Raw genomic sequence first — 16,271 nt, forward strand, 5'->3', positions numbered from 1 at the left:
ATTCCCAACCGGGGGTACACGGACCCCTAGGGGTACGCGAGGGTATTGCAGGGGGTACGCAGAAAGATTATAAATTAGCCTACAGTATCCACACACACAAAAAAAAAAAATTATACTATATTATATTGTATTATATCATGAATTTTAGTAAGGCCATACATTTGTTTTCCATGAGTAGCAGTTCGTCCACAGTGATTGTAACACTACAATGCACATAATATGAAAAGACTCTAAAATGTACTCAAAAGTACTTTTAAAAGTAAAAAGTATTTCTATTGCATGATTCACGGCCTGCAAAAATATTAAACACAAGATTATTTATATGGAACCTACTTTAGCAATGTTATTTGAACAAACATGACCTGCCTGGTATCCTAATGTACTTCACTATATAGTCCTTTGGGCACTTGTATTGTAGTCTTCAGGTTAACACATCACGCTAAACCATGGTGTCACAACTCATGATCATAGGCCCAACTCTTACTCAACCTTTTTAATAGCAGTTTTTTAATAGCACATTAGGCAAACAAACAAAACTAAATAAATAAACAAAAAAAAAATCAACACAACCTTCATGAGAAGCTCAACAAAAAGTTCTGTGACAAGAATGGAGCCCTCTTAGGTCTAAAAATCATCCCTGCTGAGCTAAAAAGCCTCTCCCAGGCAGCCGAGGCCCGTTGATCCGTCTGCTTGATGGTTGAAAAGAAGTCCTCCTCCTTCTCCTCCTCTTCCTCCTCCTGCTCCTCCTCCTCCTCTTCCTCCTCCTCCTCCTCCTCTTCCTCCTCCTCCTCCTCCTCTTCCTCCTCCTCCTCCTCCTGCTCCTCCTCCTCCTCCACCGATGACAGAGAGTCACCTGACAGGGCTCCACTACTCTGCTCCTTCAGGTGTGTTTGGATGTAGTCCAGGCCGATGGGGATACAAAACCAAATGAAAAAACAGAATTGGTAGACAAGAGAAGGGGAAGGACAGAGAAAGGAGGGACTGAGAGCAAGGGAGGGCGAGGAAATGAGGGAGTGTGGATGGAGGTGTGGAGGAGGAGGAGGGAAAGGTTTGTATGCACATATAGATGAGAGGGGAGTGAGGTTTAGGGTGTTAAGCATATTAAACATAATAAAAAAAAAAAAATCTAACAATACAACAAAAGAAAGTGATGCAGCACATACCACATTTAATGACGCCTCCATCAGTCGTCCAGCGTGTCCTGAACTTGAGGACCAGAGTGGCAGCAGCAATCAGCTCTGGATCAGCAAGCATATGTCCGACGTTCAAGCCCTGCTGGAGGAGCATCCACCAACGGCCCACAGTTCTTGGAGGTGCTGTGGAGGTTCTGGAGCTTGGACATGAGCAGTGTGATGGTGGGTACAAAATACACCATCTGCACGTTTGCTTGCCCTGTATAACATCAACTGCTTTTGCAAATGGGTTCATGGTCTTTGCATATTGCAAGAGAACAGCAATCTCTCCAGGACTGAACCTGGGAAACACACAGATGCACCAAACCATCAGTGTCTCAGCAGTCAAACATCACATGATGGAATAATAATAATACTGCCCCACAACACCTAAAACTATCCCTTGGTGTTGGTAGAAGAACAGCAGGGAGGAATGTATCACCTGAAAAGATGGTAAATAAAGAAGCTCTTGTTGATTATCTCCTACATATTTACTTACACCAGCCAACCCTACAGTTAGGTGGTGATGTAAAGTAAACTTACATGGGAATCTTCAGCGCGCTGCAGATCGCTGCAATGGCTGCTTCTCCTTGTTCCTTCAGGATCCGTACAATCCTCTCAACAGCATGGAAGAGAGAATTCCACCTTGTAACAATGAAAAACAAATACATTATCTGTATGGTGCTCTACATCTGAAACAGATTAAAACGGCTGAACACATCTCAAAATGCAAAGTGTACCTTGTTTGACAGCGTGAATATCAAAGGACCGTGTCGAGAATAAGTGTTCAAACATACGCGTCATCCCTTGGATTACCGTTTTTACTCAATCAAACACCCACCAGGTTCATAAGATGACAGGGACAGCGATGGTGCTTTGGCAGTTTGTATTCCAGACCATCATCCTGCTCCAACAAGGGAGCGGCTTCAACAGCCTCCATCACGACCTTGTCACCATCCCCTCCTCCTTAATGACAAAATAATACATGAATTAGCATTCAAGGGTGCTTTTCAAGATATCCAAACACTTGGCAATAGTTATGTCATCTTCACAAACCAATATGCAACTCGGGGTGGGCGATATATTGATTATATTTGAGTATGAACTGATGCGCGATGTAGCAGATGACCATATTGTCATATTGGAGTTTTCAATGCAGTTATTTTCCTTCAGTCAGCCATCAAGTATGTAGATTAGCTCAGGCTGCAGACGAGTTCCTGAAAGGCTGTGTGTTGTGTTTGCTACAACAGAAAATAAATAAAAAGTCTCTGTCTAAGTAATGTTACTCCAGCCTCTCCCTGTACTCTTCACAGCAGAACTGCTCTGTGAAAAAGTAACTTCGCTGGTTTGCAGCTACGAGTAAACGTGACTTTTTTTTTTTTTTTTAATCCTCTATTGCTGAAAAAATTAAATCACATGCAGAAAAGCGATAGTTTGTCTGATCACGTTTGTTACTGAACCCACAGCTTCCAGCTCTGAAAAGTATCTGGAAGACCTCCGGTTGTTTTTTTCAGTGAGTGTATAATTCAATTCCACGTCTTATGCAAATGTACAAAGACCCAACATTGAAAATATTTCACTAAAGGTAAATGTTCTGCAGTTTAAACTTTACTTTTATATAATGTTGGGTAGTTTAATCTACAGCAATGCATCATATTCTAGAAGGACATTTGAGAATTTACAGTGTGTTATTTGAGACAAAACGTGTATATCGAGGTATATTTCGTAAACTGCCGAATTGCTAAAACATATCGAGGTATTACTTTCAAGCCATATTGTCCAGCTCTATATGATGATTCATCTGGCTCTGCCCCGAGTGGTTTTGCATTTCCGTCATCATCGTCGACACCGTCCACTCTGAAGGCCTTCAGAAAACTGGACGTCTGTCGTCGTGCGTACAGTCTTGTCTCTGATGTTGAACTCTACATAAGTGTTTTTCAACCTTTTTTGAGCCGAGGCACACCTTTTTCTTTGGAAAAATCTGGAGGCACACCACCACCCGAAAATGTGAAAATGTGAAACTCTGTAGTCTATATTAACAATATAAAGTCATTTTCATCAAAGTTTTATCAACAGGAATCAAATAAATACAGAAAAAAGTATTTCCCAATTTCTTTTTTTTATTTTGACTCCCTCAGTGTGAAACCTGGACCTGATGGATGAAGAGCTGAGATCCTGGTTCACATTCTTCCTTTTCAAAAACTTCTCCATCACTGTCACTGACACAGTACTTTGATACAAGATGGGAGCAGGAGGTGGAGATTAACCACACTGACGTCTTTCAGTTTCATTTCACCGACAAAGTTCTGTGCTGCCATCTAGTGGTGAAGAGTATTGTAGCATCACGGAGTTGGTCGCTGCAGGGCATGATGGGAGTTCAGGTTATGTGTTGCCGGAGGTTATTGAGGGTTATTGTTGGGGTTGTTGTGTGTGTTGATTTGTGCTTGTGTCGTGTTTTTGTTCCTCGGTTCAGAGAGTTAATTATTTCGTCTAGTTTGGTTTGGTTTGTTGGATGTTGGTGTGAAACCATGAGTGAGAAATGTGTTGTGTGGAGTCTGATCCTGTTGTGAAGTTTCAGCTGCATGTGGAGTGTCAAAATAAGAGTCTTTGTGATCAGCTGGCTGAAAGGAATCTCTGTTCAGAGAAATTCTTCCGCCGCGGTCGCCATAGTATTTATACATTATTACACTGCTCTCACAGCTGGCACCGGATGGGCGAGTAAATACCAACCTGACTATATCTTGTGCGAGAATTGAACAGACGTGCTATGTTGTGCTAGCAATGGAAGGTTTCATCAAAAACTTGACTTCTTCTGGACTAGTTTGAGTAAAAATTGGGTTTTACATCTTCGTCATTACGCAACAATGTGGTATGAAAGCAGGTTAAAGAGTTAAAAAAAGAACTGAATTTCTCTATTGGGGGCAAAAAACTGTGTGGCCCGTAGCGGGGATTGAACCTGCGACCTTGGGTTTATTAGCACCACCCTCTAACCAACTGAGCTAAAAGGTTGTTTTTCAGGTGTGGAAAAAAAAAAGCATTTTTATTTTCTCGGACAGGCATTGGTGGGTTATTTATATTACGAGTTGTAGTTAATTATTTCGTCTAGTTTGGTTTGGTTTGTTGGATGTTGGTGTGCAACCATGAGTGAGAAATGTGTTGTGTGGAGTGTCATCCTGTTATGAAGTTCCAATTACGTGTGTTCATGTCAAAATAAAAGCCTCTAGTGTTCAGCTGGTAGAATAGAGTTTTGACTCAGAGCAATCCTTCCGCGGTGCTCGCCACAGTATTTATACACGGTTACTCTGTACACTGCTCTCACAGTTGACACCGGCTGTGAGAGTAAATGTTTTTTTTAGAAAAAAAGTGAAAGTGGATCATTTCCCACGGCACACTATATCTCGTGGAACACCGGCACAGTGGTTGAAAAACACTGCTCTAGACAGACGGGAAAGAAAAAAAGGCATGCAGATACATTTCCCATGGGATCAATAATGTAAATTCACAGTAGCAAGGAAAAAAAGCACAGACACACACGATTGCACACATTAGCAGTTAAAAATCCAGATATTCTAAGTTAAAGGCAAAGTACTAAAATGAATGAATGAATGCAGATGTGACAACAAGCCCAAATATTTAAACTGGATTAGACTCAAGGAAAATAGTACTAAATAGAGCCTACATACCTGTATGGATGTTAGTCAGGGCATCTGCTAGTGCAGTGAAGCTGCGTGGTTCTTTCAGTTGCTTGCATGCTGGAGCAGCAGAGCACCGCTGCAGACTTGTGGGTTGGATCCAGTGGGTTGTGACACCGATGAGGCTCTTTCTGTTTGCTGTCCAGCAACAGGAACCAGAGACAAAGGAGCTTGTTCTCTAGATCCACAGGGACTGTTCACTGCTCCAACAAGCGCAAAGATGTGTCGTCGTGTGGAACGTCGTGTGGAACGTCGTTGCGTGAATGATGGTAGATGTAATTGTCCGAAGGTTAGCGACGTCAACTGTCGTCGTTCGTTTTACAACATCCGCATAACATTCATCGTTGGGATCTGGGTTTTAGATTATTTAAAGTCGTTCAAGACAGATTATTGCACTGGAAGCTTAACATGATCCTCGTGAGTTTCCCTAAACGCTGGGATGAGCGGGTCCTTTTAAATGTTGTCGCCGCAAGGAATTGTGGGGCGACACGATCTCACCTGTTTTGATAAAGGAAGCATCAGTGTTTCCTCGGCTAAAGGAGGTTCTAAAGGAAGCATTGAGCCTCCTTTCCTTTGCTTATTGAGAATTCCAGTGTTCCTCATCATGGCCGCCACTTAAAACACTTCTGGGGTTCAGGAAAAGTGGAGAAGAGCCCGGATGTTTAAAACTGGGTTATTTTAACCAACGGAATTAGATCCTTAAATCCTTAACCCGCCATTAGCTAACCAACTGTTTAATATCTGTTGTTTAAAACAAGGCTAGTTATCCCGTTAGTTGATGTCGCCGTCAAAGTTAACTGTGAGGTGGTCAGCGCCCTGACGCCGCCCCGCCCACTTTCAAGTCGCATATTTAACAGCTGGTTAAACGATCAACCGGGCCCAGGTGAGGACTGACGTCTAGTTGATGTGAGAGGTCTCACTTTTATTTAGCTTTGATGGCCAGACCTTTGCACTGAACCAGATGTTATTGGAAAAGAACAAATCTTGTTTATTTATTAATAGACTTTATTTTCATTGTCCATATTTGCTATATTAAGTTTCAAACTGAGTCGGTCTATTATACCATCGATTGTTTTACTTAAGGTTTTAGTGAGAGGCTTGGTATTATGAAGTATCATGATATAATCTTCAAAGTTGTTATTTTTGCATTTTAATCATCTGATATTTAAAAGTGAATCATTTTTGTCACAATATTCTTCTTGTCTTTTTCATGTCAGTTAAATTGCCAGACAACCGAAGTAAATGCAATTTTTACCACAATCAAATTGATTTGGATCAATATAAACATTGAACCGTGCACCAGTGTGTGCGACTAGATTTATACTAGTATTGTATTGAAATATTCAGCTCGCTAGTAAGAGCACAGTCAGTACAATGACAGAATCACTGTGCTTGGTTTAAGATTCAAGTCATTTTGTGGTGGAGAAAGAGGGAGAAGTGGTTTGCAATGTAGTTAATTTTTGACATTTCTGCTTAAACCATTTACGGATCTGTCAGGTTTCCAATATGTGACCCCCCCCCAATGTAAAACTCACTCCTATATGCTTGATTGTAACTAACTATAAACAACATCAACAAAAAATACTAGGCATAAAATAACCATAATTCTCAATATTAATAACCAATCATAAGTAACAATAACAATCTGGATTTGAAGCTATCGTGATCAATATTAATAGAAATAAAAATAAATAAGTAAGCAGAACATCACAACAGTCAGATTTGAAATGAGCCCCAAAGCATTTTACGTTGTTCATCACATTCACCCGTTCACACACCAATGGAGGCTGCAGGGCGCTGCCCCTCCAATGGGAGTGGTTTGGAGTTCGGTGTCTTGCCCAAGGACACTTCGGCAAGCCAAGCCTTTCCTGGGCATTGCATGGACAGCCTGTCTGGACGTCATAAAATATATACTGTATATATATATATATTGTTTATAAATGTTTTTAAAAAGTGACACCTCCTGGGATCAGACCTCTTTCAAATCAAGTCAAGACCTTTATTTATGTAGCACTTTAAAACAGCTGTGGCTGAAGCCAATGTGTTTCGGTTAAAAGACAAAAATAAAAATAGAAGAGTAAAAACAGCAAAATACAAAAAACAACTATAAGATTGGTAACAATGTGATGAGTTTGAAAAGTGGACAGTGAGGGGGATTGTGTGACGGGCAGTGGTCACTCATTCCACAACAGAGTGGCTGCATCAGAAAAGGCCCCGTCCCCTCTGAGCTTTGTTTTGGACCTCAGTACGTCCAGAAGCAGCTGATCATCTGACCAGAGGCTCCGAGCAGGAGTGCAGAGGAGGAGCAGCTCAGACAGGTAGGGCAGCGCCAGACCATTCAGAGATTCAGAGTTTCATGTAATATTGAAGTTTACATAGACTAACATTTCCTTCTTAATCAAAGTTTCCCTTTTACTGCAGTTTAACGTGCATTTTCCTGCAAATGTAGTAAATAGTTTAAAAGTGACAAACTCACTTCACCCAACAGAAACGAGGGACGTCTGGCTGGACCGCAGTAGAAAGCAGAACAGGGCCCAGTTGTTCAAAACTGGGTTATTTTAACCGCTGGTTAACCCCTAACCGCTGGTTAAATCCTTTACCTGCTGTTAGCTAACCAACTGTTAAATATGCGTTGTTTAAAACATAGTTAACCATCCCATTAGTTGACCTCAAACTTAACTGTGAGGTTACAACAGTGGTTAGCGTCCCTGACCCCGGCTCCGCCCACTTTCAAGTCTGTTTTTTGTGTTAAACATTGTGGTGGACGGCAGCGCAGTGTTTTTATCTCCTCGGTAAAACTACCATAAAACATGACAAACAGCATGATATAGAAAGTGGACTGAGTGGCCATAGGGAAAGAAAAAATAATAATGCGTGAGAACGAGATAATAAGTCATTACCTCAAATTAATAAAGTCAGAGAATGAGATCATTTAATCTCTGGCTGTGAGAGTCTATATGAGGGAGAGTGTGTATGAGGCTGCGTTGCTCCACAGCACTTCTTTATAATGAAGCCAGACGTTTGGTTCATCAGTAACCACTAAACTAACTACATACTACTGTCAATGAAAGCTTGGATTTTTTTTTGAGCCATGAAATGTTCTTTTTAATGGCGCTTCATATGAAAGAGAACTGTTATTGTCGATCAGCATGTATTTACATAGGTTCCCATTGGAAACGGCTGCAGAGCTGTGTTCTATCATTCTACACCTCCATTCCTGCTGATGTTGAAGCTTTTGATTCAGACACGTCCAGAAACAAAGTGAAAGGAGTAGAGATTCTATGGAATGCTCAAATGGTGAAAAATAAGCCCCACCCTCATTTATTTATGGTAAAAAGGAGACATGAGAATTAGATCCTGTCTTTATGGACCAAGGAGAGTTTAACATGTCTGTATGTCACATGGTTTAGTTAGACAACGCCAATATCTAATGTGGTCCGTGGAAACGTGGCTTTTAAAGCACCTTTAACAGCAAATACGACGGGATGGAAGCAGCATTGGTGAAAAAATATCATACAAGGGATTTGAGACTGTAACTTGTGTGACTTATATCAAAGTTAAGTCCGCGGTTCACCCTATCCTCCCTTTGTTGAAGTGGCTCATGAACACAGCGCTGCCAGTGAACGTCATGGTGAGAGTTAACCACACTGTTAAATAGTTAACAGTCCTGTTAAAGTTAAAGGTCGGTTAAATGTATTTAACGGCTGGTTAAACGACAACCTAGTTTTGAACAACTGGGCCAGGAAAAGGAGAAAGGAGGGACCAGTCAGACGTACCCGAAGTGTGTCTGCGATGCACTGCCCCCTGCAGTTTGGGAGCGGAAGTATAAACGTGGTGTAGTATAAAGTGCACACGCGTTCTCTCGTGCTGATTCCGCCCGTCACGCCCATGCGTCAAACACTAAAACAGCCATAAGTCACAACATGAGGTCAAATCAAACCAGGAGAATCAGAAAACCCCTGAAGTGGCTGGAGTGTAACGACTAAAACACATCGAGACATCGAGTCTTTCCACTTTTTTTTTTAATTGCTTCTTGTATTTTCCTGAGTGTATTGTGGCGTTAGCATGGACAGAATGCTCCACAGGGGGGCGCTATCTTACAAACAACACATTGAGCTACCGAGTTAAGATTCAGACAAATATGCTGAAAAGCCAAAACTTTACCAAACATCGTCCTTTTGCGTGGATTTTTTCTCTTTTCATGTCCTGTTTGGGTTGGTTTTGATAGATTTGTGAAAATGTCCAGCTGTTGTATTTGGGAGAAACTATTTTATTGTATTTAAAGGAACAGGTGTGGGTATTGCTCACAAACAGCAGGAGGTGGATTGCTTTTAATCTGCAAACGGAATTATAAAGACACTGGAGAGCTCAGAGCTCACAGTGACAGGAATAAACATGAAAAATATCCCCACATGGGGGATATTTTTCTTCTGTTTCAGTTCTTCATTAGAACCAAGAAAACAACATTCTGTGACACATCAGAGGACGGGATGGCATCTTCTACCATTAGACACCAAAACAGCTGCAGATCATTTCACATTAATGTGCCTCTCTAAGAAATCCTCCCGGGGAATTATACATATTGTTTTCAAACCACTGCAGGAAATGTTATTATTCGTGTTGCCAAATGCTCATAATGTTTAATCAGATTAATCACAGGGTTGCTGTAGATTAATTGCAATTAAACACCATTAAATATCATTCATCTTTAATCTATACTGATCATTTTGCACGAGCAAACAGACTCCAGGAAGAATTGAATAAATATATGGACTTGTTTATTAAACACCTTAAACTTAACTAAAATATTTGTCAATATAAATTGTAATTTTCTTCCAGATGATGAGCCCCAGACTTGATGACATGAGTCATCCCGGGCGGTCTGCTCCTGGAGGTCAAACCAAACCGACATGGCGCCCTGGTCACCAACTTTCTCTTTTATTAGTAAAACAGTTCAGCGAAAAGGATTTCCGAAATCATCCGAGGTGAAAAATAATCCGTGCAGCTGCTGAGCCTGCACTCGTTGTGGTTCCACTACAGGTACTTTAGACCTTTTACAAAAGTTTTGCCATGCATCGGAACGCCGCTCCCCAGCAGAGTCCTGCCAGGTTTATGCAAATGAGCACTTTTTTTGTTTGTTTTAATCAGATTAGCCTCGATGATGGTTGGATCTGCATTAACGCATTCATTTTGACAGATGTCGTGATGATGCTACACAATGTGCAAGATATGATGTGGCCTTCTTGCTCACTCCCACACACAGCACGTCGACGTTTCAGGCGCAAGAAGTGCTTCATGTTTTACTGTGAGGTCCAGTTTACACCACAACGTTTCAACGACCGTGAAAGAATCTTTCTACCGTAGGAGCCACGATAAAAACTTTGCAGATACAGTGGATCAGAATACTGGTGCCGTGTTACCGGACCCCCCCAAAAGTGAAGAAAGTTTTGTGGAAACACTCGTAGTCGTTGTCGTGTAAAACAGGGCCAGAGTTAAGCAGTCACTGAAAAAGAAATGCACTCTCGTGAACAGGAAGTCGGAAGGTCACCACAACTGGCTTTTATTAGTAAAAATAAATAAAAAAATGTTTTTTTGATGTATTTATTAATTAACCAGACAACAAATTATAATATTGACACGTCAAAAAAATCTAGCTAAACCACATTTTAAAAGTCCTAAATCTTGATATGGCTGTCTCGCTGCTTTTTTTCTGGAAATCTAAATATAGTCAACCTTGTTCATGAATAATCAAACTAAAAAAAGGTATAGAAAAGAGCAGAAAACCTCAACATAAAGCCAAAACGAAGTTTTCTATGAGAGCTTCTAGAATATAATAATGAGTTCAATCCACATCCATCCATGTGAACTGACAGGGTTTGCATGTTGTTCCTCGGTGAAGGTTTCCCCTCAGTGCTCTGAACAGCCAGAAAACAGGCATTTGAGCTTATGCAAAAATTGAGAAAACTGATTATATAGGGTGAATATCTCATATTTAGAAAAATATAGTGTGGTATTATTTAGATATTGTCCTATCTAAATTATTTTTAGTTTCTGCTTCACTTCATCTGTAAACATACATTTTATGCTGTTCTGTTAAGTTAAATGCAGCTTCATATCGACAGAGATGAACTTGTCCTGCAATGAAATGTGATGAAGTGCAGAAAAAAAGAAGAAACGTGTGATCTCCAGACGGCAGCTGGTTGGACGGTCCTCAGTCTCTCACAGGACAAACACAAAGAGACAGGCAGTCACTCAGTCCCACCAAATGAAGCTGAAGAACCCACACAGGCACAGGTAGAACATGGAAACTCCGCACAGAAAGGCCTGTTGCATTCAAACCAGAAACGTTCTCGGTGCTTGTCACTCTGACATGACGACTAAACACTTGTTCCGTGGTTCTTTCATGGTTCTCAGGTTGGAAACGACCAGGTAATTTTGTCAAACTTTGTGAAAAGCACCTCCACTTGAGCACAATTGTATTTATGACACATTGAATTGGTGCCAACGACCTAATCTGGTACACTAGAAGTAGGACTGTCTATAAAGAGACTAGAAGTTGGAAACTTATTCTATCAGTACGTTCCAGCAGCAGCTGGATTTGTGTCGGTTAGATCCCGTCAAAGAGCCAAAAACGGCCTCAGAATGATTCACTATCCTTCAGTATGATACTAACGACAGATTACAAGCCACCGTTCAGCTTCTTGAAGATCAATTTCAAATCACTTCCTGTTCATTTGTCCGTCTTGCTGTTCCCGCCGTTATTCCCAGAGTCACTGATTGTGCCCGGCTCGTCTCCTTGTACCTTCTTCAGCCATTCCTTGTCCACATACGCCCTCACCTCCCCCACCGCACACCTCTTCCCCACATCTGGATCCAACAGCTTGGCGAACATGGCCAAGGCGTCTGGAGTGAATCTCTTCCACAGCAGGGGGACGTCGTCCTCGGCGTCCGGCCTCTCCTCCACCTGGCACCACTCTGCAAACTCCTGGTAGAAGTCGTCGGAGTCCATGCAGCGCTCCCAGGGGAAGTAGCCGGTGAGGATGCAGAAGATGACCACCCCAAAGGCCCACGTGTCCAGACCGGGCTCCACGCTGAGCGGCGGCGCGCTCACTTCCTGTTGGCCCTCCAGCAGGGCCACCGTGCACAGCTCCGGGGCCATGTAGGGAAGCGTTCCCGTGATGTAGCGTATCAGGGTGCCTCGCTTTTGGGCAAGGCCAAAGTCTGCCAGCTTGACCTGGCAGCAGTGACTGTCCAGCAGGAGGATGTTCTCTGGCTTGACGTCGCGGTGGACCAGGCCGTGGCTGTGGATGAACTCCAAAGCGCTGGCGACCTGAAGGACACAGCGCTTGACTGAAGATTCGGGGATACCCACCTAGAAGAAGCGGAGAAGCTATGATCAAACGCCACTGACACTCTGGACTTGGACTCTGTCCTATTTTTGCGACTGTTCGACTCACTCTTGGCTGAATAACGGCGAAAAGGTCCCTCCCGATGACCAGCTCCTGGGCAAAGCAGTAGTGCTCATTAGACTGGAAAGCAATGCCGAAGAGGCCCACGATGCAGGGGTGGTGTGACAGGTGTAAGGAGATGCAGTACTCCCGCAGGAAGCCCTGCAGCTTAGTTGAGGCTTTGGGCATCACTTTCAAGGCCATGGGGGTTCCTGCAGATCATCCAGCTATTATTGTCACGGATCAGGGACGTGAGCTTACAGAAGAAAAGTATCATACATACCGTGACCATTTCAGTAGGACAATATTTATATGTATCATTCAGCATTGTAGGGATTTTTACTCAGAATCATAGAGATCTCAGGGGTGACCACTCAACCCTGCAAACACAGTGGCTGTAATGCTTTTAGAATTAAAGTCTAAAGCCTAAAGTCAGCAAGCCTGATTCGCCACGTTCAATACATTTCTCTGTATTTTATCTAAAGCAGAGCAGTCCAAGCTGTGGCAAAATGTAATCTGGGGACCATTTTTTTAAATCTTGGCATGCAGCAGCGTGACGTTATTGTAACAAAACAAGGTGAATTGATGAGGTTTTTAAATTTTTTTTAATGAAACTTTTGCTTTAAAATGTTCATAATCACACAAACAGTATTGTTTTAGGTCCAACTTAAGTACCTCTGATTTGTTTTAAAAAACAATAGTGTGATATTTCTGATCACATGCATTTTCATAGGCCACTGAAAAAACTTCATACTTATTAAAATATAATTTAACTCTTCCAAATAAATTAAATTGGGCATTAAATACACTGTAGTCTTGAAAACATTTCACAAAAATGGAATGCTTTAAAAGCTTTAAACGTACATAAAGATTTAAATTTCTTTCTGTAAAGAAACTAGGAGTTCTAAAAAGGGTTCAGGATGAAGGGTCTGATGTTGGGGGTCACCTAAATAATTATCGTTTTTAAGAATCAAAATTAATAAATTAGAAGCTCAATGTTCTCAAAAAGGAATTTTACAATGAAAAATCATCTCTCCCGATGTGCAGATTGATCCTGAACATCGAGCCGACTGATACCAGGTTTCTCTGTTAAGAGATCGATGTACACGCACGGAGGTATTACAATATTTAGGTCACATTGACTGCAAGCTGGTACAGCTACTTCTTCTTCCACGTGTGATCAGTGAAGCTCATGAAGAAGCTGCAGTTTTGATTATCATGTCAGTGGCTGATGTGTTTAGGTGAAGCCTGATAGAAAGCACGGTGACGCTTGGAGCTTAAAGAATAACAACATCATACTTTTTACAAACTGTTATTTGTAGGAAACTACCTTGTACGTCCTTCAGTACAAAATTAAGTGTATGCCGGTGTCATTACCAGCTCTGGTTTGACTTGGTGTCGGATAGGAGAAGAAATTAGTCACCAGTACTGATCTCTTTTGTATTTTTAGTGGCGAGTGTCTCTTGTTAAAATTTTAAATCTCTTTAAAATTTAGAACACCAATCAACCGTATTTTCCAAGATATATCGTATTAAACACGAACACTGTGGTCGTACCCCTGAAGCGATGAGTGACCAGCAGCACTTTCCCATATTTCCCTCTGCCGATCTCCTTGATGACGTTGAAGTGCTCCTGGATCTCCAGGTTTCCGAGGCTCTGTGCCGTCAACTCGATCAGCTCGTCGATCAAGCTGCCGTCAGCGAGGCCCAGCTCGATCATCTTCAGGCAAACAGAGACGAGGAGAGACGCTACTGAAGCCGGAGGCCTGGTGGAAGAGGGAACAGCAGCAGACGCAAAAGCTCATGTTGAAAGAGTGCTGAAAAGCAGCTCAGCCTTCAACAGAGTTTTTGCAGGTATTATGATATTCTGCGTATCTGCAGCTGCTTCTCCACGACGTTCATATGTGGACTTTTATTGTAAATTGTGTTCTTCTTGTCACTTTTTTTTTTTTTTTAAACCTGCAAATATTTTCTGGATATCTTTAAGTGTATAACCTATTATTCAAGATTGCTTTTTGTTTTCTTTGTACTCGTTCAAATACAAGACAAGGCTTTTTTTTCTTCTTCCACAGAGCGATGGTCTTATGTTCAGGGTCGAAGGGAAACTAGATATCCTCTCCTCTTTGTCTTCTCTTTTTAATGTCAAAAAAGACAGTCTGATACAGTTTTTTAATTCTACAGAGAAGTAAAAGTCACTCTAACATCCAGGTAGCAGTACCCTGTATTGAAAAGCTGGTCCAATACAACGATCTCCGGGAGAAAAATGACTCAACGGGACGTCTCCTCAACGTGGTTTAAAGACAGAGGAGAGGAAGTGATTACTCAGCGAGAACCATAAAGACAGAACAAACATAACTAGAACTGTTATTGAGTTGAAAGCACAATACGTTGTTTTTTTTTAAACACAAACTGCCAAATTCAACTTTTATTGCAGATGATGACGGCTGGATCCTCTCCTCAAGGCACATGAACTTTTTAGATTTGTAATAATTGTACACATATACATGATTAGTCGGAGGCACGCAGTGCCGACAGCTTGGCAGCATGATAACAACAACATTTAAGGAGGTATGTAAATGTAGTAAAGTAACTATAATCACCCACTAAGTTCAGTTAGTGTCACTGAATACTTATCATGCATTGGAGTGCAAATGTTCGTCATGTACAAAGTGCTTGAAATACATGAAATGCACTCTGGTTTCGGTGACGTTAATGAGATGTGTCCTTCCACATCTGATCGCTGCTCTGGCTCAAATCACAGAAAAACTAAAAGTCATCAAATAAACAATCTATTAATTTCCTCCCTGGATAAAGGAGCTGATGAATAGATAATACTGGTTGCACAGATTTCTTAAAGTACTGCTATACACACACGTTTGACTATATTCTCAACTAAATACATATCTTAAAGAATTAAATAAATAATAAAATAAACAAATCACAATAAATAAATAACTAAATGAATAAATATCCCTCACTCTTTCTGGATTGTTTTTTTCTTTACATTGTTATAAAATTGTGAGTTTCTAGGGTCACTAAAACAATTGTACTCTATTTGAGTACAATCAAACAAGCTTTATTTAATAATCCAACATCACATTTATTTTTAAATGATAAAAAGTCCCAAAGTACAACAATTTGTGGGGGGAAAAAAGTTATGATTCCAAACATGTAAATGTTATTAAAAATCACAGTGGGCCTGATGGACCTTTGTAATCTAACAGTATTAAGCGTTTTTCACATTTTAAAGTAAGTGGGCCAAAGTTCAGTCAAAGTACAAAGCAATTTGATCTAATTCTGGTCAGTTCTGAAAATCTCACTCACAGAATTTACTCCTGATTTTAGAGTTTGTCACGAGCTACGAGGGAATTTGCAGAAAAGCTGTGGTAAAGAGAGAATAAGGAGATACGTGTGAAACTGCTGTGGAGTCGCTCTTGAACTTCACATTGACCAGACATCAGTCTGCTTCAGGCTTACCTTGTCTGGGGACGACTGCTGTCAGCACAGTCACTGGAGTCTGAAGACAGGCAATCCAAACACACACACTCTCTCACTCACACACACAATGAGACCAGCGGAGAAAGGATGAGCTTTGTTGTAAAGGGCTCAGGTTGAATGTGAATCCTCCTCCTGCTCCTGCTGCTCCTGCTGCTGCTGCACACAGCTCTGCTCTCCACTGCTGCCAGGAGCCAGCTGACAGCTGATTACACACACACACACACACACACACACACACACACACACACACACACACACACACACACACACACACACACACACACACACACACACACACACACACACACACACACGACTCTACGCTGTCATTTCCTGGGGGGGTTCGCCATAAAAGCTGTTGATCAGACTCTGACCTTTCCCTGAATGTCACCTCGCTCTGTCCACAGCGTGTCTTTTACCCTTTAATTTACTGTCTATTGCTAATTTGATTGAGGATACATC

The 16,271-nt window shown here is 41.5% G+C and overlaps 1 protein-coding gene across 1 annotated transcript; it reads right to left on the reverse strand.

The window, feature by feature from the left end:
• Window positions 1–10,506: 10,506 nt before the first annotated feature.
• On the reverse strand, window positions 10,507–15,976 carry LOC308129972 (serine/threonine-protein kinase SBK1). The gene is made up of 4 exons (XM_080496123.1): window positions 15,789–15,976; window positions 13,869–14,077; window positions 12,322–12,524; window positions 10,507–12,236 (listed from the first exon to the last, which is right to left on the reverse strand). The coding sequence occupies exons 2-4, from the start codon at window positions 14,029–14,031 to the stop codon at window positions 11,595–11,597; spliced, it is 1,008 nt and encodes a 335-aa protein (XP_080352249.1). The 5' UTR covers window positions 14,032–14,077; window positions 15,789–15,976; the 3' UTR covers window positions 10,507–11,594.
• Window positions 15,977–16,271: the final 295 nt, after the last annotated feature.

Source organism: Blennius ocellaris (assembly GCF_963422515.1).
Source record: "Blennius ocellaris genome assembly, chromosome: 5".
Taxonomy (NCBI): domain Eukaryota; kingdom Metazoa; phylum Chordata; class Actinopteri; order Blenniiformes; family Blenniidae; genus Blennius; species Blennius ocellaris.